At 35.5% G+C, this 27,534-nt stretch overlaps 1 protein-coding gene across 1 annotated transcript in view; it reads left to right on the top strand.

Annotated features, from left to right (window-relative positions):
• Gpatch2 (G patch domain containing 2) overlaps nucleotides 1–27,534 on the top strand; it is a 135,218-nt gene that overhangs the window by 98,697 nt on the left and 8,987 nt on the right. The window contains exons 8-9 of the mRNA XM_013015355.1: nucleotides 561–625; nucleotides 23,512–23,600. Coding sequence (XP_012870809.1) covers nucleotides 561–625; nucleotides 23,512–23,600 — 154 coding nt within the window. The remainder of the gene's footprint in view (nucleotides 1–560; nucleotides 626–23,511; nucleotides 23,601–27,534) is intronic.

Genomic DNA, 27,534 nt, shown 5'->3' with positions numbered 1-27,534 from the left:
CTACTTGATTTTTGTTTTTTTTTTTGTTTTCTTTCCAGTCACGACAAAGCAATTTTGAAGGGAGGTGAATGAGACAGTATTTTGAGGAGGCAATCAAATATACAATGTTTTCTAATTATATATTGCTAAGCCAATAATTATTGAAGTAGAATGCTTTAAGTGTACTTATTTACTACAGTAGGCAATCATCCACAAAATAGAATTAACTCTTTCATATCAGCCCAATTGACAGCTTCACAGTTAATGCATTGCTAGAGGTTATTTTACTTCCAGAGACCAGAGACAGACCTGAGTTCTAGACTTCACCTCCAAAGTTGTGTACTATGAAGATTGTCGGTTTACTATATTGATGAGAATGTCAACCAGATGGCCACCCCTACTGACACTTTGCCACAGTAATAGTGGCATCTTTAGCAAAGGTGTAGTAGTCTTTACTTTCAGAGAAACTCATAGAAAAAGAGATAATGTAAGTGAGAAAATTAGTATCCCTGTGAATAAGATTTTTCCCCAAATATTTGTTGTTTCTACAACATTGTCTGAACACTTTTACATACCATCAGCTCCTGAGAGATAACCGAGCTGAAAGAGGACACAAGAAAAACTGTTCTGTGAAAACTGCCAGCAGGTAAGCCATTCAAAATCACAATTCATTCTCACCATTAAATTCATGGCCCAGGTTTTTCCAGTACTAATGAGAAATGTGGGGAGTTGTAGTTTGGATTACTATTAATTCTAAAATGCCAACTTCAAATATCTTATATATTGTTTACAAGAATCTATTTCAGGATTACTAGTAACAAATAAAAAGATGGCCTTTTATGTATATTATTTAAAGCTCGTGAAAATTGTAGGATGTTTTTAGAAGAAAACATTTTTATTTTCTATGACTAATGAATTTTAGAGCTTTTTTAAAATATAAAGAAAATGGAATTACCCTTTTCCTCCAAATTTAAATGTTACATAGATCTTATGACAGACCAATATGTATATTGTATTCTAGTAACATATATGTAAAAACAGAGAGTGGAATAGTCTTTTTAAAAAGTGTTTTTACAATTGCTTTCATCCTATATTACTATAATTTCATCTTGCATTGTTTTTGTTATTCATCAAGTAAAAAATCAAATCTTGAGCCGGGCACTGGTGGCTCACGCCTGTAATCCTAGCTACTCAGGAGGCTGAGATCTGAGGATCACGGTTCAAAGCCAGCCCAGGCAGGAGAGACCGTGAGACTCCTATCTCCAATAAAAACCACCAGAAAACCAGAAGTGGTGCTGTAGCTCAAGTGGTAGCGTGCTCGCCTTGAGCTGAAGAGCTGAGGGACAGCGCCCAGGCCCAGAGTTCAAGCCCCATGGCCGACCAAAAAAAAAAAAAAAATCAAATCTTGAGAATTGGAAGATACATTTTCAGAAACAAACTAGAAAATCATTTTCATTTAAAAAGACCAAACAAATATACATTGGTTTCATTACTATACTAAGCATGTAAATATTATTCACCTTTGTATGACTTCTGGACTTTAACATGATTGTATTTTGTATCATTTCCCACTCCCCCTCAATGAATTTATCCTAATTTATTAACGTTTCTTCCCTAGAGTACAACTACTCCGATTCTTTCTGTTGATAGTATTCTTCGGAAACCCACCTTTTCCATATCCATTCTGAACTTTGCCCTCAGACCTGCTACACTTCTCATATACCTCCATAGCTCTTCCTTCTCGCCCTGGTATTAGGGCTGGAGGGTGGTCATTTTCGTTCCCATTTGAGATGCCTCTTTCCTGAATCTCTCACATATTTTCTTTTGAGCTTTCTGAGAATGACAACAAGTTTCTTATGTCTGAAAATGTCTTTATTCTTGTCTCACATTGATTGATTTAGCTGAAAACTAAGGTTTAGTTTGAAGTAATTTAAGCTCAGGATTTTGATGTCACAATTACAATGTCTGTAATCTTCAATATTTGTTCTATTATTTAACTGTTGGAACATCTTAAATAATAATATATGTGTATATATAAATTTTATACTCCAGAAAATTTAAATCTCCAGAAATATTCCAAGACAATTCATATATGTTGCCTTCCTCAGTATTATAACCTAAATGTACTTTTAAATATTGTTTTATGCTGGGTGCTGGTGGCCCATACCTGTAATCCCAGCTACTCAGGAGGCAGAGATCTGAGGATCATGGTTCAAAGCCAGCCCAGGCAGGAACATCTGTGAGACTCTTACATCCATTAAACAATCAGAAAACTATAAATGGTGCTGGGGCTCAGTGGTAGAGTGCTAGTCTTAAGCTGAAGAGCTGAGGGACAGTACCCAGGCCCAGAGTTCAAGCCCCATACCAGCAAAAAAAATATATATATATATAATATATACATATTATAATATATATATATAATTTTATATTTTTCATTTACAGGATTTTTTTCAGTGCTTAATTTAAAAAACACACACTAACAAACAACACTAGGGAAACACAGACCTGCATCTTAGTCCAAGGCCACCTTGTTTGCTTGCTTGTTCTTAATCCAAGGCCATCTTGTTTGCTTGCTTGTTTCTTTGGTTGTCTTGATGAGTGGGTGGGTGGTTTAGATAGGGTTATACTATAGCCCAGACTTGGCCTTAAACTCAAGATCTCCCTATCTTGGTTTCAAAAGTGTTGAGATTACAAGTACACTACTGTACCTAAATCTAAAAATCTCTTCTTATTTTTTGAACCTTCTTCTCATATATACTCTTTTCATGAATGCTGAGTACATTTTCTTAACTCTGTAAAAACCACCAGGTCTGTTAGGCACTGGGCAATTTGAAAAGGTGAGATAAATGTAAGGAATGACTCAAGTTTAATTTTTGTTTTAAGCTTTATTCAATTCAAGATGAAAATTCTTCACCTTCCTTATTTATATGCATTACTCTCTATTCCTTTCTTGAAATCCATTTTCTTTCTTAGTATTTTTAATATTATCTTGACTTTTCTTAACCCTTTTGGATGACTGACTGCACTTTCCTTTTTCAACTTACAGAAAAACATAAAGGCTAGAGAAGAGAACTATAATGCATTAAATCAATAAATTGTAGGATCATTTACTTCCACAATAGACCAAGCAAGTAAGAAAAGATAAAGGCACAGGTGGTCTGCTGTTAGTGACTCAAAATTGAGATTTTTGAAGTGTGTGACTCTAGCACGCTCTTAAAGAGGGCATTCCCCACAAAAGCTTTGAACAAAGAGAGGGCTGTGCAGTTATGGCTGTAGTCTCGAGTGCAGATGAGTTCACCTACAGCTCCTTGGGGAATTTTCTTTGGGATCTCTATAGGAGAGTCTTAGGGACATGCTCATTGCTAACGAAATCCATTTTAGTGATTGGTATTCCAGGTGTCCATTTTAAGCCCTTTCTCCCTTTTTGCCAAATCTTCTTTAGTTTAGTCATCTGAGATATTTAAATGCCTGGGAAACACAAGGGAAGAGTCTCTCTTTCATCTGCAAGACTGTCTAATGATATGAAAGAGGCAGCTTTTAAAATGTCCTTTAAATACAGCTCATATTATTTTTATAATTTCAGACACTTGTACCAGGAAGTTCTACCTCATAGGGTGTCCTCTACTCCTGCCTCTTCTTCCAAAGGCAAGATCTCTTAACTTAAGCTTTTCATACTTCATGTATCTTCTCCCTGGCCTGTTACCATCAGCAGTGCTTATCAGAAGGTGCCACTCCATCCTATTCTAATAGTCATTGATAAAATGCAATGAACTGTTTTCATTCTACATTTATTATAAAGAAAACTAACATTCTTATTTTCACACATATAATAATAGATTCTATAATCAAATTTGGGGGGAGGGAACACACTGATTTTACATATCAGTATAATCTAACTGAATCAAGTAATGTTACTTTTATAATTTGTCTTTTGGTCTGTTTCATTTTTATTTCCCAAGGAGGTCCTTTATCATAGAGCAGACCTGTTCAGATAGTGATATGAACTTTTTTCTTCATAACCTTATCCTCATGCATTCCTTTGATGTGTTTCCTCAACATTTTGTACTTAGAGTTACATGTTTTTATATTTAGGTGGTTTTTGACAGGCTTTTCCATGTCGCTTATGTTTCCATGTTGCTTCTGTATGACTAGAAGGCTAGAACTCCTGAGTCTTGGAGTGGGGGATGTTTGTCACGTTTGGTGTTTTGTTTTGTAATTTTTTGAGACTGAGTCTTATCTCTGTTACTCACTCCGTATCTTAGAGGCATTAAGCACTCAGCCTCCCAATACCTGGGATTCTAAGATAGCACCACCATGCCTGGCTTCTCTGTAGTGCTTTGTTTTCCAGTTATACTTGTATTCAGCATACTCTGTCTTCTTTTCTACCCTGAACTTTCACCTAATCTTATTGTACTTGATTTTTCATGTAACATTTTAGAAGGGTCACAAAGTTTTGTCCATGTCATTTGGCCCATTCTTTGGGCTTGCATTTTAGCAGAATATATTTGATATGAATCAAAGCTACTTGCCTCATGTCAGCTAGAAGCAAAGGTTAGGATGGGATACATAAAGCCAAGATTTAACCTGTTGACCCTTCAAAGGCATGCTACCCTCCAACCAGGCTCCACCTCCTGAGAACTCATTCAATAAGTGAATTAGCATCCTCACCCTCATAGTCCAGCCATTTTTCTATAGTATCACCCAGTGAGGACCAAGCTTCCATTCAACACAATCTTTGGGAACCTCTCATGTCTAAACTGTAACCACAGCAGGGACAAAACTGGGTTGCTCCAAGGCTACTTTGAGAAATGTCCTCCAATTTGTAATCTTTTTGTATGTTTTGGTATTTCCGCATTTATTTAGAATTTCATTTTTGCTTTTCAAGATTAGAAATACCTTGCCCCCAACCATCATCCCATTTTGAATTATGGTTAAATCATTTAACATTCTCTCTCATGTCATACCCTTTGGTTAGTACCAGAAAGTTCAGTATCACTTTCCCAAATACAAAGTCAGTTTACACTGTACAGTAAGGGATACCTGATACTAAGTCATGCGTTGTTTGACACATTTTTATTTTGATGATGAGTTTTTATTTCTGTAAAAACTATGCCCATAAAAGTATGTGTTTCTGGCAGTCTTTATTTAATTATTTAGATCATATCAAGGCCTTTACTTTGGCCTCTGATACATGTGTGAGGGGAGAAGTATTGGGGATTTTTTCCCTTCCTTAATGGTATGATTTTTATCATTTAGCCTTAAAAGTACACAGGAAATTTCATCTAGTAGTCTGCTGATACATAATTTGAAAACAAGTAAATATTTTATCAAAGCTATTACTAAATTCTACTAAATTTTCCTGATATCTTTTGGAGTGTGTGTTTCTTAATTCACCTTTTACTTAGTTCCAAAATATTGATATTTTTCATCTACTTAGTGTCAGAAGATCCGATAATCCTTGAGTATCATGTACTTTAATATTTTTTGTTATCTATTAGTGAGAAGGAAGAAATACCCTTTTTTGTTGTCCTTTTGTCTACTTAATAGTTTAAAAACAAAAAAAATCTCCTAAAATGAAAAACACAAAGATAATAGTTTAATCCCAAGCATACATGTGGACATACACACACATCAGTACATACATTCTTGTCAGCCTTCCTCCATCAAGATAAAATGAATATTCTTATTGACAATAATAGAGAGCACATGCATTTCCATATGATGGTACAGAACCCTGAATTTTGTTACAGATGCAACAAGATAGAGTTACAGCTGTTTTTATTTGATCTTCTAAAGATCCAAAGATGTTCAAGGATTTGGTTTACTTCATCTCCCCTATGCTGTCTCATTTGTTGTTTGGAAAAAGAGACTTAATTTGCAACAGATACAAAATGATCCCTTCATTTTGCAGGTTTGCCAAAAATAAATGAAACTATTAATTACTACATTTTTGAACAGCTGTTAATAAATTGAAAGAGGATAACTGTTCATTAGAGTGCTGCATAATGGCATGGATCAGACTTGTTTAATGTTGCTTTTCCCAGAAATGAAGGAACAAAATTGAATATCAACAAAAGTAAATGATGCTTCATTTTAATTATGTAAAATGAGATGTCACCTAGCCTGTGTTAGTAACTTTAGGATTTTTAAACAAACCCTCCTTTGCCATATTAAAACTATAATAATTTAATACCGTACTGTAAATTAAGTTATAATACTTGACATTGTTATTATATGTCCAAAATAATGATTTTAAAATGATTTTAAGTAACTAGCTTTCAAATTTTCTAGTACTTTATGATTTTTGTTTCCAGATTTAAAACTACCATTTGATTTCATTGTTATAAATAAATCTGCTTAACCTGTCTGATAGAAAAAGAGCTCTTAAATTATTTTGACTTATTCTTATGTATGCATGAATGAACTGATAGAAAGTATTCAGATATATTCCTTTTAACTAGAATGTATGTATTACATGTGTTTAATTGGAATACATTAATTATATATGTATTCTAATTAAAAACATCTGAATAACTTGTAGGTACAGAGATACTTAGAATAATTGGAAACATATCACATATACAACATAAAATGGTTGTTAAGGGATTTAATTAATCCATTTTACACTGCATGACCAAACTATTCCTTTTTTATAACCACACTGTCCTCAAATTGCCAGTTCTCAGGCTTCCTGTTTTTGGCATCCTGAAAATTCTTCCTTGCCAGAATCTTAAATTAATTACTACAGAAGATTATTTTAAATTGTGATTATACGAAATAAATTAGCAACCAGCCAATTTGAATTTTGACATACTGTTTTCCAGTTTAACACACACACACACACAAACACACGTACGCGCGCACACGCACGCACATCCATGCACAAAACCAAAGAAAAAGGAATTTTCCCTGTGGCAATAAGTACTGTTTCCAGTTTGTGGCAAATATGTTTTAAAAAAATCAACTAATCCTTAGTGAGATTCTGATTCGTTAGGTCCCCTCTTTCTCTCACAGATGAATTAGGTATTTTAAATTGTTACAATATTTGCACAGCATCTCACCTCCTGGGATACAGCTGAATTTGGCCATGGTCAATAATGATGGAAAATAGCATGTATACGCTGTCCTAGAGACCTCTTGCTAAAGTAAGTGTGTGTAGACGGAAGTTCATTTCCTTAAGGACAGGTGTCAGTTTCACAGTTAGCACTGCAAATTGGTCCTGTGATTGAATGGCCATAGACACAAAAGTAACCTTTAGCTCCCAGAGATGCTCCCCTAGGAAGCGATTAAGGTCCACCTGCAGGCCCATAACAACAGCTTGTGTCACTACTGCAGCTTTGTTGAAAGTTCATTACTAGGACATTTGGGGATCTGTTAATCTAGTGTGTATGTCTGTGTGTGTCTGTGTGTATCTATGTGTCTGTGTGTGTCTATGTGTCTGTGTGTGTGTCTCTGTGCCAGAATACTTCCCAAAACAAACAAGCAGCCTCATTTATTAAGTAAATTACTATAAAAGTTATTATTTGAAATGAGTAAAACAATAAACAACAGCTGCTACTTGACAGTTTGTATCAAATAATCCCCAGAATAAATGCATAATTTCATCTGCCATATTAAAAATACTTTTAATTTTAAAATACTGTTTAATATGTACAGATCTGATGCCACATTTACTCTTAAATATTTACAACTCTTAACATAGCAAGAAATATCCTTCAATCTAAAATTTTAGTGCACATATAAGTACAATTGAAGTATATTAATAATATGTAAAATAATCAAATATTAAATATTTAACTATTATGCATTTAGCAAATCTTCATTGCCTTTTGATTATAAGATCAATTTAAAAAGAGCAAGATAGTATCCCATAGAGTTAGAATTTTGTTTTTAAAACAATCAATTACTTTATAACCAGTACTTTACCTTTTCTGTTTAGAAGTAAATAATTTTCCTCACTTCTCCTTAGTGATTTTGTTTGTATACCAAGATATTGTTGGGAATTTACCTTTGTTTAGTTCATAAACTTCTGATCAATTCCAACTCATGCCCAATTATATTACACTAAATTAACATAATTCAACAGATGTTGATATTTAAATGTTTTCTGGCATTCAAATCTTGGACAGCTGTCTTAGAGCTTGGGGAAAAGGCAAACATTTAGAGTTAAATGCTGAACATATGCTTAAATTACTAATTAGAAAGATGGAATAAAAACTATGCATTATCCTTCCTAAGGACAATAAACCTCAGATAAAGATTTTGTAATATTTTTACAACAAGTTACAATGCAGGGTTATATAGAGAGACTAGATGACTTAGACTTCGTAAATAACTTAATCGAATTTCCAATTTGAGCACATAACATAAAGTCTATTTCAAAAAACCTGGAAAAACCAATAATGACCTTGTACTATTACTCTTAAGTGACAAAATGATGCTTTTTTACTTGCATTGTCAAGTGGATAAAAGCATCTTTTATATATTTCTCATCAATTTTTAATATATAGAAATACAGAGATAATATAAACTCAGTATATGTATCAACTTACATCTGTGTGTCAATGTGTGGACAAATTTGTTTAGTCTGGATTCCCACCAACCTCAAAACCCACATTATTTTGAATGAAATTTGTCACTGTTTCTCTATGAGATAAAATCCTCTGAAAAATCACAGCAGTATTACCACATTTATCTTTTAAATAATAATTTCTTGAAAATGTGAATTTCTTAAAGTATGAATATATATGAATATATACATATATATGTATATATGTAGAGAGAGAGAGAGAGAGTGTGTTGGTATTTTCTTTTAATTGATTGTTTCCTAAATCACCTTGGATTTACAAGCCCTGCTTCCTGGCATTTCCTTGGAAAGTATTTTTACTTGAAGATGTCAGGTTGCTTGTCCCTCATCTGAGGAATATTGCTGACTTTCCACATGGTGTCATTTACCACTCCTTTGTCCCTTGTGTTCCTTGTAATTGGCATTTAGATTGGAAGAACTGATTACACTCAGGTGCCGTGTTTTGTTTAGTTTTGTCTGGCAAGACTGTTCCAGAGGTGATATTGTGTACTTCTCTCACTCCCTTGCTCTTCCTATGATTTATTAGCCACAATGATCATTTTCTAAATTGCTGAATGAAACTGTAAATGGTGACTTGATAACTGTCATTTTGAACGGTCCCCCCCCCAATTGTCTATCCGTTGGATTTTTATTAAAATGTTCTCTCAGCTACTTGAATACTGTATTTAGTATGGATCATATAGAAAGAACAAGCTAAATACCTGACTTGGTCCCTTTGGCTTCAACTTTCAAAGAATCTCCAGCATTTTGCAATGGTCAGTTCATTGGTTTACTGTAAATATATTTGATATGTTTCATAACATTACTTATCACTACTTGATGCTACCATTGAAACTATTAGAAGATTGTTAGGTTGCTTCTCCAGCGTTGCTTGTTACTAGCCTTTACTCTATGGTCTACTTACATCATAAACTCAGCCCCTCTTGGGTCTTTTTTTTTTTATTTTATTTTATTGAAAAGCTGCCATACAGAGGGGTTACAGTTACATGAGTAAGGTAATGAGTACATTTCTTTCGAGCATTGTTACCCCCTCCTGCTGTTAGTTCTTTCCAGCCTAGAGTCTGCCATTACTCCAAGAAGTGCTGATGCCTACCAAGGAACGTGTTTAGAACCTCATTGTGTATGTTAGGGGCATTTTGTGTTTATAATCCTTTACCAGCTATAATTTAATTTTCTTCCTTCTTTCCTTCCTTCCTCTTCTCTTCCTTCCTCTTCTCTTTCTCTTCTTTTCTTTCTTTCTTTCCTTTCTTTCTTTCCTTTTTTTCTTCCTTCCTTCCTTCCTTCCTTTCCTTCTTTCTTTCATCCTTTCTTTCTTTCTTTCTTTCTCTCTCTCATTAAAAATTATGTTGATTAATAGTGATAGTTCCAGTTAAATGTGGGACTTCATTGTTTTGGCATGTTAAAATTGTTACATCACAATTGTGCTCAGTGAGAAATGTAAATACAAGATGTAGTTGTTCATGTGGTGTGTGTGTGCCAGTCCTGGGGCTTGAACTGGTCTCTGAGTTTAAATTAAAAAAAAAAAATTTCCTCAAGGCCAATTCCTGAAGATTTTTTAAAATCAGAACTAGTGTTTTACCACTTGAGTTACAGGTTCATTTCTGAATTTTTGGTAGTTGATTTAAGATAGGAGTCTCACAGACTGTCTTGCCCAGAATAGCTTCAAACCCTGGTCATCAGATCTCAGCTTCTTGAGTAACCAGGATTACAGGCATGAGCCATCATTGCCCAACTCATTGCTTACTTTTCAATCTCATGGTACATAGACAGAAATCTTAGAAGTTCAACACCATTAGAGCTGTCAAAGCAGTCACTATAATGTAAGCTGCCATTTCCTTGTTATATTAATTTTATACATCCTATATATTTCACTGGGGTATTTCACTTTTAAGATAATTTAAAATAGATTCTGACTGCAATTTTTTTCTGTTTATAATCAGGTTTATTGGTTTCATTTTCAAAGACAGCTTTTTCAAAAATGTAATTTTATTTTATAATTGTATAACAATGTTTAAAATTCCACAATTAAATCCTAGCAATAACATTTTTCTGAAGAAGTTTAGCTTCTCTCAGCTCCTCCCTCCACTAATTTTGACTTCTTATTTTTTTCTTTTTCTCATTTCTTTCTTGTCTGGCTTTTTATACTTTCTTGGTCTCTTCTCTCCTCTCCTCTTCTCTCCCCTTGTTCTAGCTTGCTCTCTCCTCTCTCTCTCTCTCTCTCTCTCTCTCTCTCTCTCTCTCTCTCTCTTCCCCCTCTCTCTGATATATTGTAAATTTGCAGCAACATCTTTTTCTAATAATTACTTTTACTTAATGTTGGCCAATAAATGTTTGCCCATTTCCCTTTTTTTGTTTTTTGCTCTTGATTCCTTTGTGAGTCCTACTGAAGTCTGGTGGTGATCTGTCTGCCATTCTCATACTTTTTCTTTTTCTTTTTTTTTCTATGCATCTGCATTTTATTATATTTTTTAATTTTTTTAAATTATATTATTCATGCTTTTTCTAAGCATTTATCTGGAGGTAAATCATAACTCTGGTACCTATGAAGTAGTAAACAAATTTATTCTATTTTCCCTATCCATTTAATTTTTGTCCATTTTTATATAGTTGTACTATATACAAATTGTCTGAAGCATGTGTCACTCAAAGCTTATAACTATTCTTTTTCCCTTTGTTTCTGTTCTAATTCTGTTTAGTTTTATAACCATTTGGTTAATGCTTCCTTGTTCTTATGGTTTGAACTTTATTTTCATCCTGATTCTTCTAGAAGTATTAATTTAAGTAATTCTTCCTGAGCACCTATAGTTTGTCTATGCCTGTTTACTTACGATCAGTTTGGCCAGATATGTTATGTTCTCCATGACTCTGATTTTTTTTTTTATCTTAAATGGTACCCATTCCTATGTATGATATTCTTTTGATGTCTGATGAGATCTGGTTGATTTTTTGTTTTGTTCGTTGGTTTCTTTTCTTTTCCTGTTTATCTGACTAAGAGTTGCCTGAAGGTCCAATGTATATTTTCCTTATCTTTAAAACACAATAGTTTTAAAGATGACTAACTTGTATTAGTCATCATAGAGATTTATCCCAGAGATAAAGTATTTTCAATGAGTATGTAATTTTCATTATTTTTTAAGTAAATTCAAATACTTTCTCCAATGGTAATTTTTTCTCATAGCATTCCTCTTTTACAATGTTTAATTTATTGTATTTTGTTTCATTGACTTAAGGTTTTTTCTTTCAGAAATTTATATTATATATTGGGTTCTCTTTGCTAATCTTTTAAACTGTCACTACTCCTTTTGGTGCCTTATTTTTATTTATTTATTTATTTTTGGGTCCAGTAGTGGGGCCTGAACTCTGGGCCTGGATGCTGTCCCTCAGCTCTTCAGCTCAAGGCTAGCGCTGTACCACTTGAGCCACAGCACCACTTCCAGCTTTTTTCTTTTTGCTTATGTGGTGCTGAGGAATCGAACCCAGGGCCTCAGGCATGCAAGGCAAGCGTTCTACCACTGAGCCACCTTCCCAGCCCTGATGCCTTTTTTATATGTGAAGTTTGTATACTTTGCCTTTAAATTTTTTTGTTTTAATGCTCCGTCTCCATGATACTTATTTATTCGTAGGCTTTTTCTAGTTCAGTTTCCTTTCTGGAATGATTGTTGTCTAATTGTTTTCTGAATAATATCATCCTCTTATTACTTAAACCTTTTATCTAAGTACTTTCTAATTTCTGTAATTATGATGTAGTGTTTTGTTCCTTCTTCTGGACATACCTTTTTTAGACTGTGCTTATGTTCTCTAAGGAATATAATTTTTCCTTGTGATTTTGTATGGGAGTCATTGGAAATGCTTTGCCATTGTTTATTTTTTCATGTGAAAGGATTTCCTTGTGCCTTTAGATGGTAGACCGAATAGCTTTCTTTGTAGTTTCATGGCTGAAGAATTCTGCTGTTGTCCTTACAACTCTGTTACATTCTGGCCTTGGGTTGTTGGAGCTCTGCCTCTTCTGTTCTCCTCATTTTTTAAGTGTCTCTTCTGCTTCCCATCTTCCTGCAACCTCTGTACTTCCATTTTGTTTCTCTAGCTTTTTCCTTATTCTATGATTTTATATTGGGAAATAGCTTTAGTTCTTTTTCAACTTCAGGAGGATGTAAGATCCAATTGATACAACACTCAGTCTTGCTACATCTTTTTTTATTTAATTGTGAAAATACTGTACAGAGGGGTTACAATTACATGGGCAAGATAATGAGTACATTTCTTATCAAGCATTGTAGCCTCCTCCTTTGTTTAAAAATATGGAACGCTTCACGAATTTGCGTGTCATCCTTATGCAGGGGCCATGCTAATCTTCTCTGTATCGTTCCAATTTTAGTATATGTGCTGCCGAAGCCAGCATGACTTGCTACATCTTGGTCTTGTCAAAGTCATGTAGAACACTTCCAGGCTGAGCTTGTTTTCATCTTGACTCTCTATACTTTCTCTACATTGTGTATTAGAGTTTCAGGGATTTCCTGTACTGGGAGCATCTGATGATTCTTTTGCTTTTCCTACACAAATAGTGACATCATGGAGTCTCATAGCTGTCAATAATTTGTACTCAAGTATCTCCTAAGGTATTAAGAGGTAACAAAGGGGATTTAAAAATAGCTAGTGACCTAGTTATTGGTATCTGAGGGGGTTGAGTTTTGCTGCATGCTATTTTATATATAAATATATTTTTATATATTTATATATATATAAATATATATTTTGAAAACAACAGTGCCACTACTTCCATATTCACAGAATGTTTTTAGAATTTGTCAGAATGCTTCCCTTCTCTGCTGGCAAATTCTGCATGTAAGGAAACAAAAAGAATGTTGAAATCACTGTCCCAGATCAAATTGTAGATAAATTACATAGCTTTGTCTATTTTTCAAGTCATATTCTAAGTTCTGTATAATTAACTTGGACTGAGGATATGATATATACACAGTGCACACAGGCTCTTGTAACTTGGGCTGAGGATAGGATATATACACAGTGCACACAGGCTCTTGTAACTTGGGCTGAGAATAGGATATATACACAGTGCACACAGGCCCTTGTAACTTGGGCTGAGGATGTATACACAGTGCACACAGGCCCTTGTAACTTGGGCTGAGGATAGGATATATACACAGTACACACAGGCACCTGTAACTTGGGCTGAGGATAGGATATATACACAGTGCACACAGGCCCTTGTAACTTGGGCTGAGGATAGATATATACACAGTGTACACAGGCACTTATAACTTGGGCTGAGGATGTATATACAGTGCACACAGGCACTTATAACTTGGGCTGAGGATGTATACACAGTGCACACAGGCCCTTGTAACTTGGGCTGAGGATATATACACAGTGCTCATAGGCCCTTGTAACTTGGGCTGAGGATAGATATATACACAGTGTACACAGGCCCTTGTAACTTGGGCTGAGGATGTACACACAGTGTACACGGGCCCTTGTAACTTGGGCTGAGGATATATACACAGTGTACACAGGCCCTTGTAACTTGGGCTGAGGATGTATACACAGTGCACACAGGCCCTTGTAACTTGGGCTGAGGATGTATACACAGTGCACACAGGCACCTGTAACTTGGGCTGAGGATATATACACAGTGCACACAGGCTCTTGTAACTTGGGCTGAGGATGTACACACAGTGCACACAGGCCCTTGTAACTTGTGAGGTTGTGTGCTTGGCCCTCAGCATGTCCTCCCCCAACAAAGTAACTTGATTGCTTCTAGAAATCTCATGTCTTACTCTTAATCAAAACTGTAGATCCTTCTGAAATACTTAGATGAAGCACTATTTAGATAGGTTACCAAAAATGGTGAGAACATTCTTAAGTCACGACTAATTTGATCATTGGTATTCATTTGGCAGTTGAGGTGTCATCGTTGGCAGAGGTGAGACTTAGTGAAGCTTCCCTTTAAATATCGGAATGCTTGACTTAGGGTTCTTGACTTCCATCACAGAAAGCTTCCCTTTAAATATAAGAATGCTTGACTTAGGGTTCTTGAGAGTTTGATAGCAGAATAAGAATTTCTGGACAAATCACAATGGTAAGAAAACTCATCAGAGCTTTATTAAGTAAACACTCAAGGAAACGGACAAAAAAGCAAACAGAAGGGCAGGGGCACACTCTAGCAGAGTGTGGGTGCTCTCATAGGGACACAAAGACAGACACAGACACACACAAGGAGAAACCCATAGAGACCACAGCTCCTTGGGCTGTTGGGTATTTATAGGGTAAAGGTAGGGGGTCTGGCTTTAAGTTATGCAAAGCTAGGTGCTTTGTGTTTGCTTTAACTGTACATGGTATTATTCTCTGAGTTTCCAGGTAAGAATGCATCCTGCCATAAAACATATCCTTATCCTTGAAACAAGGAGACACCCTGCTATCTGAATTTGGGGGCATCCTGTCAGGCAGTTGTGAATTCTTGGGTGAGAAATGCATCCTTTAGGAAAGAATGTATCAGTTGCCTCTGTTTGAAGCAAAGATATTATTTCTAAGTTTTTAGATAATATATTTCTGAGTTGCCTACAGCAGGCCTCAGTTTCCATAAGTTATCCTGCTTCAGATGTGTGGGATTGGTAAACGTGTGTTCTTGGCCAGATACGGTGGACACACTTGCAATGCCAACTACTCAGGTCTCAGAGGCAGGAGGATCCCAAGTTTGAGGCAGTCTAGACAAAGAGAGTGGAGACCATAGCTTGTAACCAAAAGAAGGACTTGAAGTGCTCAAGCGGTAGAGCACCTGTCATCAAGGAACAAGGTCTTGGGGTCAGTCCCCAATGCCCTAAAAAAGAAATATTGGGGCTGTGATGTTTTTCTAAAGAAAGAAATGAATTATATAAATCAGAAGATGAAAGGTAGTTTATATTTGAAATTAGTTATTGTAGGTTATTATTTTCTCTGTGAGCATTTAATAATCAAGAGATCTTTAAAGTACAGTGAGTAATAGACCTGGCTCAAATTATCTCAATGGCAAAACTAATCCTAATTTTAAAAAACTGGTACACCCCAACTTCCCAGTTATTTCAACTGAATTAAATTGAAAGAACCCTGAAATTCTTTGCCTCCTGATTATTGAGAATTAATGTTTTTGTGCATATCATAAGCCTCCTGGTATCTAGTATTATGGGGTGTTTTACAGCCCAGTAAATATTTGCTAACAACTCTGTAAAAGTTTTATGGGCATAATATTCACCTACCAAAAACTCTTATGAAAGAAGAGGGAAAATATCCTTTTCATAAAGTTACACAGTGAAATGCAAAATCACATAGAAATGAAAACACATTCAGAGTTAAGGAGACACATGTATACTTGAAAAGATATGTGTTCCATTGTTTCCCACTCCATCTCCCCCGATCCTACCCATCCCCTCAAGTTACCTGGTTCCATTTTCACATGATATTTGTTATGTATGTCCTAGGGCTTGAACTCTGCCTGGGCAGAGTTCCTGAGCTTCTTTTTACTCAAGGCTAGCACTCTACCACTTGAGCCACAGTTCCACTTCTGGCTTTTACTTCATGGTTTATTGGAGACTTTCCTGCCTATGCTAGCTTCAAACTGTGATCCTCAGATCTCAGCCTCCTGAATGGCTAGCATTACAGGTGTGAGCCACCAGTGCCTGGCTAATTGTTGAGCATTTTTGAATGAACTTAAATAACTCTTCAAGTAAAAACAAAGAGAAGTGTTGATAATGAATGAATGAGTGCAGATTTATTTGCTGTTTTAAATACTGAGGCAATACTTTTACTATAATTTAATATGTTTTAGTTCAATAAACATTTCTCATGCATCTAACATATAACAGAAGCAAAAGTGTTTGGTTGCAGGAATTAGACATGGTTCTTGGCCTCAAGTTACTGTCAATATATTCTACACACAGCCCTCTATAGTCTGAAAACAATTTGAAGCCATATTGGATGTAAGTATGATGACAGATATGCACATATTGATTGGTATGGAAATATACAAAATGCTCTCAGAAGGCTAGTGAGATTAGGGAAGTTTAAAGAAGAGAAAGCATTAAACTGGAGAGCATGGGATGAACTGTGAAGGGAGAAAGAGCAGGTTTTCCAAAACAGCAGAATTAGAAAACACAGAAAGGAATTTTTTTTCAGTAGATAGAATATTCTATCTGGTATTAATACATAAATACCTGCTGTAGTGTTAATACATAATGTTCCTGGTGATAGCAGCTCCTTACAAAATTGGAAAGAATTGAACAAACATGGGGAGCATGATGTGAACCAAGATACGGCAGCAGTTTTCCCAAATAGATTTCTCAAAACCCGATTCAATTTACACTGTGGAGAGTTCAATATTCCTCCAAATGTGAGAATGTCTTTCTGCACATGACAGTCAGAAAGTTGCAGTAAATACCTGTGCTGCAAAGAGCGATCTGCAGATCATCTGCAGATGATACCTGAAAAAGCTCCACCCTTTCAGGTGTCATCCATGTAGAACAATGAAAGGGACAAAAAGAATTATTTGCCTGAGTTATTTAGGAGTATAGAAGTCTGTTTATTAAGTGTTCCAGGCAGGATATGACTGGAATCACAGCCCCTCTGGGCTTTAGAGAAAGTCCATAATATATCACAAGATGGATGAACATCCTAAAAGAAGGCAGTACCAAGTGGTTGCCAAGAGAAAATCCACAGCAACTGGCAGATGAATGTCAGTGGGTTTCAGCATTGAGGTCGTGTGAGTTTTTAAGCTTTTGACTGAAAACAGGTGTTTTGTTCTTTATGCTGTTACACATTTGAATCAAGCAGAACCAAACACTAAAGAAAAATTATAACCTTTCTATTAACAACTACATATACACACACACACAATATAATCTACTTGTTATTTTTGAATGATCCTAATTCTTAGCTGAGCACAGTGACTATAATCTTAGCTATTTGAGAAGTAAATATTGGAAGTGTTATAGTTTAAGGCCACCCTAGGAAAAAAATAATCAAGACCTTTTATCATCAATAAAAGTTGGATGTAGTAATGTATGCCTGTCACCATGGTTCAGGCTGGCCAGGTAAAAGTCAAAGCCTTTTTTAAAAAAATAATAAAAGTAAAAAGGACTGCAAGAGTGTCATAAGAGACAGAGCACCAACCTAGCAAGCCACATGGCCTTGTTTCAGTAACCAGCACCACAGCAAGAAAAGATTGTAGTTCTTACCTTATTGTAGTATTTGATAGTATGCATATGTGAGTGTTTATTGTCATGTGTTTGTGTGCTCCGGTGAGTGACAGTTGACCAAAACTTTCTTCTGGGAGTATTGTACAATAAATTGCATCAATTATCATAACTGTGTGCCTGGATAAATTATATGTAACTATTCTGTGCCCTAGCTTCTTATCTCTAAAGTGGAGATGATAGAAGTGGTAAGATTAATAGCTAGCAGTCACTGATTGCTTACAACATGCAAACACTTTGCCAGATGTTTTATACAAGTGGTACCTAAATGAAATCTCCAAAAACACCTTTGATATAAATGGGTAAGTTGTAGTCCAGTCACAATTTTTAAGTGTAAGAAAGAGAAAAGTTATATAATATACCAAAAATGCATAAAAAATCCTTTTTAAGCATTGGCAAATATGGTGGCAAGTGGGCCTTTTCACAGATGTAAAATGGGAAGACTTGAGGGATAGCTTAGAAGGTGTGTGCTCATCCAAACACAAGCAGCCTAATAGAAACCATAGCATAATAGAAACCATAGGGGCTGGGAAAGTGGCTCAGTGGTAAAGCACTTGTCTTGCATGCATGAGGCCCTGGGTTCGATTCCACAGCACCACATAAGCAAAAAGAAAAAAGCCAGAAGTGGCGCTGTGGCTCAAGTGGTAGAGCGATAGCCTTGAGCTGAAGAGCTGAGGGACAGCACCCAGGCCCAGAGTTCAGGCCCCACGACCGGACCCAAAAAAAAAAAACAAAAAAAAAAAAAAAGAAACCATAGACTAAATTAACATCATAACTTCCATAGCCTGAAAAGTTTGACTTTGCTTTTCACAAAGAAATTCATCCTAGCATTCCATTCATTGTATATGTCTTTTCTAATTGGTATAATTTTTGTCTTCATTGTTGCAAGCTTATTTTTTTTTAATCTAACTAATCTATTAGTAGATCTGCAAGATGGCAGCTGTCAAGCCAATCCCTGAAAAAATTTCACAAGACCTTATCTCAACATACAAAAGCTAGGCATGGTAACTCTCCTCTCATCCTAGCTACAGTAGGAAGTATAAATAAGAGGATCACAGTTCAGGCCTGCCAGGCAAAAATTAAGACTCTATCTCAAAAGTAACCAGAACAAAAAGTACTAGAGGAAGAACTCAAGCAGCAGAGCTCCTACCTGAATTCAAACCCCAAAACCACTTTTTTAAATCTAATAATAATGAGAGGCATAAAGATGAACTTCTGACAAAATACTAAAACACAAAACAAATCACTAGCTTGTCACAAAACTGTATTCAATACCTTTCAACCAACACACACACGTTTATTGACTTGTATATATTAGTTTATTGTATGATGAAGCAAAGTAAAACAGAATTAGGAACCAAAATTAAAGGGATATGCTTTTGGGTTTTGTTTTGTTTTTTCCACATACATTTATCATATATCAGAGACAAAACACATCAGATAGTAATTCAAGTATATACTCCAGCTGTCTCATCACCATTTCATAGCCAGCTCATGATCGCTTGGGAAGGTTTAGGCAATGCCCTAATATATAAGGAACTAAGATCAAAGACTGAGATAAGATAAATTCAGAATCCAGCATGGATTGGGTCACTAGAATGTAAATTCTGACCTCAGTGCAATGAGTTAAAAACTTTAACCACGTTGGCCAAGAACAAGGTTGTTGGGAAATGAAATGGGATTGATGCAGAATGTGGCATCGAGTCACCAAAACCAGAACCAAAAGTTGTAGAATGTGAGAGAAAACACACCAGGTACGAAAGGCATCTATGAATGGCCTAGGATCTAATAATGCACAGTAGGGTCTTTGAGGGAATCGTGTTTTAAAACAAGGACAATGTCATATTCCTAATAGTTTGTTTGTAAGGAGACATATCTACATTTGAAAGTTCTTGACAGTGCACATTTTGATACAAGAAGACAAAAGCTAGATACTGCTGTCTGCTTGTTCATTTTAATATATTGAGACATCCTGGCACTGAGTAAAGGGGGAGGAAGAGTAATTTGATCTAGAAAGGGAAGTTCACACAGGGCTGGACTCTGCAGCCCCCATCCTTCCCTCTGCCACCAGATTGCTCCTCCAGTGACACCACAGACCTGCTTCATTTCTGTGCAGCTGATGCCCTGTCCAGGCGGATCTCGTTCTAACTGACAGTGAGTGTTCTTGCCAAATGCCAGGGCCACAGTCACATCTGTTTGTCTCTCCTGTGCAGCTTATTGAGGATACTTGGGGACACATTGTATCCAGGGGGCAGCTTTAACTAGGCCTAATTCTCTAAAAAGCCTCTATTTGTAAATACATACAGTGAGGGGACAAGTTCCTATTATCTTCTCTTTAATATTATTGTGTTTGACACTGCCTGCTTCCATGCTGTCAGCCCCTATCAAAGCCAAGTTTTCAGTCAAGGTGGTTCCCACTAGCATTTCTGTCTGGTTGTTTTGGGTTTGTTTGGGGGGGGTATTTATGCTCCACATTAGATGCTCAGCTTCCTACTACCATGCCATATGAAAGGATAGCTTGCTGCAACCCTTGGGTAAGCCAAGTGCAGTCTTTTAAAAGGCAAAACATTACCTTCCAATTCTGCTTTTCTAGTACTTAGAAGAATAACTCTCAGAAGTAATACATGGGACATCATGTTTCCAGTCATAGTCAGCTGGAAAATCCATAACAAAAAAAAATTAGTTCTTTATGATGTACTACTTACTTTTCCTGTCTTCTGAAGCTAATGCTGTATCTGAAACAAATGTACAGATCTACAAATGATTCTTAATCTTATGTTTTGAAAACTTTCTTTCATAAGACATTGTATTATTATTCTTAAAGATAGCATGGGGAGGAGGGTGAGAAAAGATAGAAAAAGTAAAGGAAACCAAAAAATTTAGCTGTCATTTTTAGCAAATCTGAAGGTATTACTTTGCAAAGACAAATGACTCATGTTTAAGAAACTATGTATCCGACTCAAGTATTTCTTCTAATTATTTCTAATAATGTGTTTATTGGGAGTGATACTTCTGGCTAATAATATTTTTATCATAGTTTGACCCTGAAATGCCTATAAAAATAATAAAAGCTGTGTAGGTTTTTTTTTAAATATCAGGCAGAATTGGAGAGGCAAGTTGTCTTCATGTCTATGTCTGTCCACTTTCTCACTCAGGTAGCTTCACCAAGAAGTGGTATCATGCAGCAACCTTATGTCATTCTTTGCTTGCTAGTATAGGGAAGAAAATCCTGGATGGAAATGTGGCCTCAGGTGGTTGTTCCATCTTACCCTGGCCAACCAGCATCTGTGAATCTAGTCTACTCTCTCTCTCCTGTAACTTTTAGGGTTGTGCCTTTGTTGTAAAATGACATGTCTAGCCCGTGGCTTAGCCCCAGCCTCCTCCATCCATATCATGCAGACCCTGCTCCACATGCTGTTGTCTATACATCTTGAACTAATCGTCATTCTCCAAACAGGAACTCTTAAACCATCAGAGTACTTCCTGTGTTTTAACAGGATCAGAAGTAGGTAGTTCATGAATGAGTTTCATGTCTGGATAGCAGGACTGCACTTGAAAATTTACCTTGCATTTGTATTCCTGGTTTCAGCAAGTTGCCTTCCCTGTCTCCTTGGGTATTCCTGATAGATACTGAGCTTGTCTGGTATGTACTCTACAGACAGGAAGTATCTGCACTTGTTCTGGGAAGAGATTTTGAGAGGGATAAGATATGTAAAAAAATAATAATAATTGTTTATTTTTTAAAGTAAAATGATGGAGCTCATAGAGCTATAAAGTTATATGTGTTAAATATCCTAGCTCATTAATTCATGAGGGAACTAGCAGATGTTAGAATCAGCTAAAAGGAGAAAGTGAAAAGCAAATGTTCTGGAATAAAGCAATGTGGAAATGGATATGAACCTGGCTTTGGCTAAAAAGGAGGGCTGCCCTTCTACAAACAGCACATTTGCATTTCTCTATATATTTGCTCCAGTTATCTTCAACTTAAGAGTTGTAACGTATCTCCTGTAAAATCAGAATTCAATGATTGGAAGTGTGTTTTTCCATCCAAGAGCAAAATTTTTCCCTACTGAGGAGTATGTGTATTTATGTATATATAACATACATGTTTAATTCAGCATGCTTATAATTGTTAACATGGACAAAATAACATAGTCTCTAATAATGTGTAATAAAATTGCTTCTTCCTGTTACCCTTGTCACTATATGTGTATATACAGGTTCTTCTCTCTACCCAGGCATTTCTTTCTTCTGGTAGGAAGAACCTAATGGCCCCTCCACCTTTCCAATACTAATCTGGACTAATAGGCTGGATTCATTTTAGATACCAAAAGTCGCTTGATGAAGTAATCTTGTAAAAAAAAAACTTTTAATTTTGTTTCAATGTTTTTATAATTTCTATACAGTTCTAAAAAGTAAATATCCCATAGCCACTTAGCATCATGAGCTTAGACTTCACCTCAAAATCCAATCACAATGTCAGTCTTGCATGATAGTATTTTGATGGCAAAACAGAATGAATTTAATCATCAAATGAATGACAGATAGATAGAGAGAGAGAGAGAGAGAGAGATTAGATAGAGAGATATATGGTCTTAAGTCAGAGAGAGGAGGAAACTTTGTAAATGCTCATTTACTATTAAGCAACATTGGTAGAGTTTGATGTTTTTCCATTGATGACTCATGAAGTATTTAAATCATTCATTGTGACTTTGTGCCCTATGGAAGTAGAACATATGTTTGAAATAATAACTCCCAGGACTAATTTTCTTTACATTTAAACTATTAGTGAGTGCATATAATATAAATGCCTGTGTATGTCTTTATCTTACCGCTGTTGATTTTGTTTTCCTTTTTTTTTCCCCTCTAATAATCTGGTGGTTTTTCAAAGTGGGTTCTTTTATATCTTACTACTTGATATTTCTGTTCCTTACAAAAAGAAAATGTAGTACTACAGTAAATAGGCTTCATTTATTTCTATTTCATGATCTCATGCTGTCTTTCCACCCAACGTCAAGGATTATGACCCAGGAAATGAACACAGAATCCTTCTATAGCAGCTTCAAAATCTGGGGATCCTTTCTGTCTTTGCAGAAATTGAAAACCTTTTTGATTTCCAATTGGAACATTTTTTTATTTTTTAAAAAATTCTTTTATTTCAGAGAACAAGAATAGACAGAACAATCTAAAGTATATGAATCATAACAACAATGTCTCGATTGCCTTTTATTTATTTGAAGTGCTTTAAGAGAATTCACTGCTCCAAAATACCCTAAAAGAAATTGATCATACTTTTCCTGTAATAAATGTTGTTCTGACAGTAAAGCATTAGTAACCAATTGATAACCTAGCAACAATATTGTGATCTCTTTAGATAATTAATCTTAGCTATTTTCCTGTCAGAAGCAACAGTGTTTGATTTTATGTTGAGCTAGAAAGATTGCCAGTTTTGAAAATTAAAAAGCATTCCTTTTATATTATTCATTCCAGTAACAATTTATGATGGCGCATTTAGCTGCTGATCGCTTGTCAACAAACGTAATTATGTTTCGATATAAAGAAGATTGGTGGTTTTACTATGCAGCTCCATCTTTGTTGAGAATGTTTTGATTTAGGTTCAGATTAAACAAGCTGTGTATTTATGTGTCACTTTTTTTCCCCTCTTTTGTTAATAGTTTCTTTTTTTCTGATAATTACTTGTAGGCAAACAAGCATGCATTTAGGATCTTTGTGCACGGGAGACATCAAAAGGAGAAGGAAAGCCGCACCTTTGTCTGGCCCTCCTACCACAGGTAAAGTGAAAAAGAGATTCAGAGGAGCTCAAAGGATAGATAATTCTTAATCACTTTACTGAGGAAGAAATAAGCACAGCTACAAGAACCTGTTAATATCAAATTACATTTGATATTAGACTGTACTATTCATTCCTTTTATAGATCTTTGGTATTAGACTGTACTGTTTGTACCTTGTGTAGATTTTCTGGGTAGACCACCAGTGAAACATTTGTACATATCTATGTGTCCCAAATGCAAGATTTTGTGTAGGGTGTCTGTAATGCACAGAGATCCAAGGCTGTATCTTTGTTCTGACTTGTTGAGAAAATAATGTATTAATAGGTGAGATGAGAAATATCCCAGAAAGACATTAATACTAATGAATTCCAAAAGGATAGCAGTAGCTGCACACACAAGGCTCCAAGTTGTAGTAGATACAAGCTAGCGTTAGATTGTGACAGTCTAGTTTCTAGTTCCAGCTCTGCAGAAATCTTAACATCATCTTTTCTTAGACAATGTGTGCATTAGAATTTAAAAAAAAACTTTTATGTCTGCTTCAGAAATGATGTCATTCTAATAACATGCTACTCTGATAACAGATGTGGTTAGAAAAGACTAAGTGCTGAGTGGAGAGAAGTCATGGTAGATGAGAGTGGGCAGGGAGCCTACCTGGAAGTGACAAGCATAGTAAGTAAGGGATGTGACTAATAAGGTTAGTATGTACTGCAAAGTGTCATGCAAGAGCAGTGGGAAGGAGGCACAGACAGCCAGTAATAGAGGCCCAATGGGCATTCAGATGTAGATACCACCAGCACATGACTAAGCGATGGTTAACCATAATGGACTCAAGATGCAACTCTGACTCTGACTCTAAGGAAATGTTTTCAGTTACCAAGAGGATTAGCTTTACCTGTTGCCTAGGATCCTTAACCATCTAGGTTTATAAACTTTTTCTTAACTTCATTTGAGCAAACTTAAATAAGAAAAATGGTTTTCATTACAAAATATGAAAACCAGATTCTTCACAGAAGAACATGGTGGGTGGTGAGCTGTAAAGATACATGCATCTAAACCGGTAGTAGGGATTTTTGAGTGGTAGGTTTGAAGGAAATAAAATACATATAAAGTTTCTATTGTCTTTTTAGGAAACCTGTTTGATAGTGCAGGAATCTGCTGAATAAGTTAACTCTCAGCACCAACTCTAAGCCATTACTTCTTATATGGACCTACATTATGATATTATACATTTAGTTATCATACCTGGTCTTCCTCTAGCTGTATTAGACATCTAGGATTTAGAATTGGGAAATGTACATAAAGTTTATTTGTCTTTAAATGGATTGTTTACCGCTTACTCAGTACCTATGTATACCAGAGTTATTTCATCTTTAGAGCAACTGCATGAGGTGGAGGTTACTAGCAGTACTTTTCAGATCATAACACTCCAATGTGAAGAAGTGACAGGTGAACCACCTAAGACGGGGAGGTCAAGCCTCCATCTGTGGGCCCCCAAACGTAGCCACTGCACCACATCATCTTTCTGACAAAGATATATGCAGAAATGTCCTGTTGCATATGTGGACATGAACCCACTTTTATATGCCTTAAGTTTTATAGAGAATTTATTCAGCTATTATTATGCAGAAATATAGAATATTCAGACACATTTTGGATCAGATACATGCCATCAAATACATGCCATCTTCAGATGATCATAAGGCAATATAGTATTCTATACCACCCCACTCCAGTTGAATTATCTCACTAATTCTCCTCTCAGTCATTCAAACAGTAGTGGCAGAAATAGTACAAGACAAATCAGGAACAGGACAAACTCACTCGAGTGGCAACAATAAGGAAGAGAAGATCAGGCAGGGTCAGGTCCTGAAGGGCAGCATATAGGTCCAATGAGTGTGGGTGGACCAGAGGGGACATGCAGATGGGGTGGGGAGGGATAACATAATTACATCTTCAAGGAGATTATGCTGTTACAGCTCAGTTGCTTTAGAAAGAATCATTAATAAGAGTGTAGGTACAAGCATTAAACTCCTAGCCTAAAACAGTTTTATATTATAAAACTGTTATATTATAAAACTGTTTTAGCATTTCAAACATATGGTGATTTTTTTTTCAAATTCAAGCTTTTTGTTTAATTACCAGATTTTTTTTTAGGTAAAAGGTAAAATACACAGGAAATTGATACATTCTCTTAATTACTCAAAAAACATTGTAGTCGGAGAAATGTTACTTATTTTCAATTCATTTTTCAAACCTATGTGTATCTGTTCTCAAAGAGGAAGAAATTGAGGTTATTTAAAACCCCCCTCAGTTTTAAATAGAACTTTTTCTAGTCCTAATGAATCAACACTAAGGTGAAGATTATTATCCAAATTCAAGTAAGAAGTAGGTTTGCATAAATACACTGGATAATGAGGTTATGAATCCTAGATCACCCTGTCTCTGGAAATTACAGTTTTCAAATTCAAGAATATAGTCACACAGAATACAAAGGCCATCATATTCATAAACTCTTGAAGTTGAGTGCACATGTAGAATTGTTTTTCAAAGCATATTCTTGCCATTTTCCAAGGCCTCTTGTAGACTTTCCAAAAACACACTGAATTGAGTATTTTCACTGTTTCTTTTGTATGTATTTAACATTAAATCTGAGCTGGAAAAGTGCAAGAGAAGAAAGTTCAAAGACTGGCCCCTTTAATATTGTTTGATTGCCCTTCCTGATGTCCATACAAAATATTACACAGTGAAACAACAGATATTAGAAGAATTTACCAAAATCTTGTCATGATGTACAATTAAGCACTTAAATTTTGCTATCCCTAGTTGGACTTGTATAACAGTTTTTAACCTCTTAATATAAAGTTATACGTAATATTCATCACAAATAATACTTTAAGCGCTCTATTAATTAACAACACCAAATCCTGATCATAGTTACCTTCGAAGGTACTGACTATTTTCTGGCACTCCTTTAGCAGCAGCATAATGTCACTTCACTAGGCCCTTACCAGCCAGTTGTGGTTATCCGTTACATATTTATTAGTTGTGACAGGAACACCAAATTTATTTCAGCGTTTTAACTTATTTATTGCTCTTTCACCTTTGTGTTTTGTATTGACAAAATAAAATGAATATTGATAAGGGGAGATATTGATTTTTTTTTATGTACAGCTTGTTTTCTGCCTCATTCAAAGTCACATACCCGAAGATAGTGGCTATCTCTCAGCAGCCAAAGATGTAGATGTACTATTATAAAATTGAGAACTACTGAAGCAAGAAGATTTGCCAGCAGAATGCATTTTATTGTTTGAAAAATGTCATCAGTAAAGGTGAAGAAAGGCAGAGAACAAAATCAGAGGAGTATTACTATTAACGTATTATAAAAGGCAGTTGGCATTGTTAGCTGTGGTCCCTTTTTCTCAGAGAAGCCTTACGTTGTTAAGGATTTGATAGTAAAAAGATTTTAAGATATTGTGAGTGCAGTGTATAAAAACATTATTTTTCAATACATGGTATTTAATGTTACCCACAATTAGTACTGCTTATCACTTTTGCTTTCTACTGAAATCGTTTCATAATGAAAATATCCCTTATAAGGTTTTCCCTTACACTACATATAATGAAAAAAAAAGGCCTATTGACTTGGTATAGACATTGCTCTAGAGAAACTGTTTTCATGGGCAAGGTGCTACCCATTTACAACCTTACGTAACTTTTTTCAACCTTTTTTCCACATTTTACTGATATTTCAATAGGAAAAGTTCTTATGATAATAGGTGCATATTTTTAAACATATGCATTTAAATAAAAGTCACATCATGCATAATCAAATGTTTGATGTGACCAAACTTCTTTGCAAGCTACTGGATTTCCTTATTTTCCCAAAGTTACCAATAATTACATTTTTACTTTCTTTAATAGTGGATACATTTA

This window comes from Dipodomys ordii, unplaced genomic scaffold (genome assembly GCF_000151885.1).
Source record: "Dipodomys ordii isolate 6190 unplaced genomic scaffold, Dord_2.0 Scaffold26, whole genome shotgun sequence".
Lineage (NCBI taxonomy): Eukaryota > Metazoa > Chordata > Mammalia > Rodentia > Heteromyidae > Dipodomys > Dipodomys ordii.
This window is presented reverse-complemented; position numbering and strand designations above follow the sequence as displayed.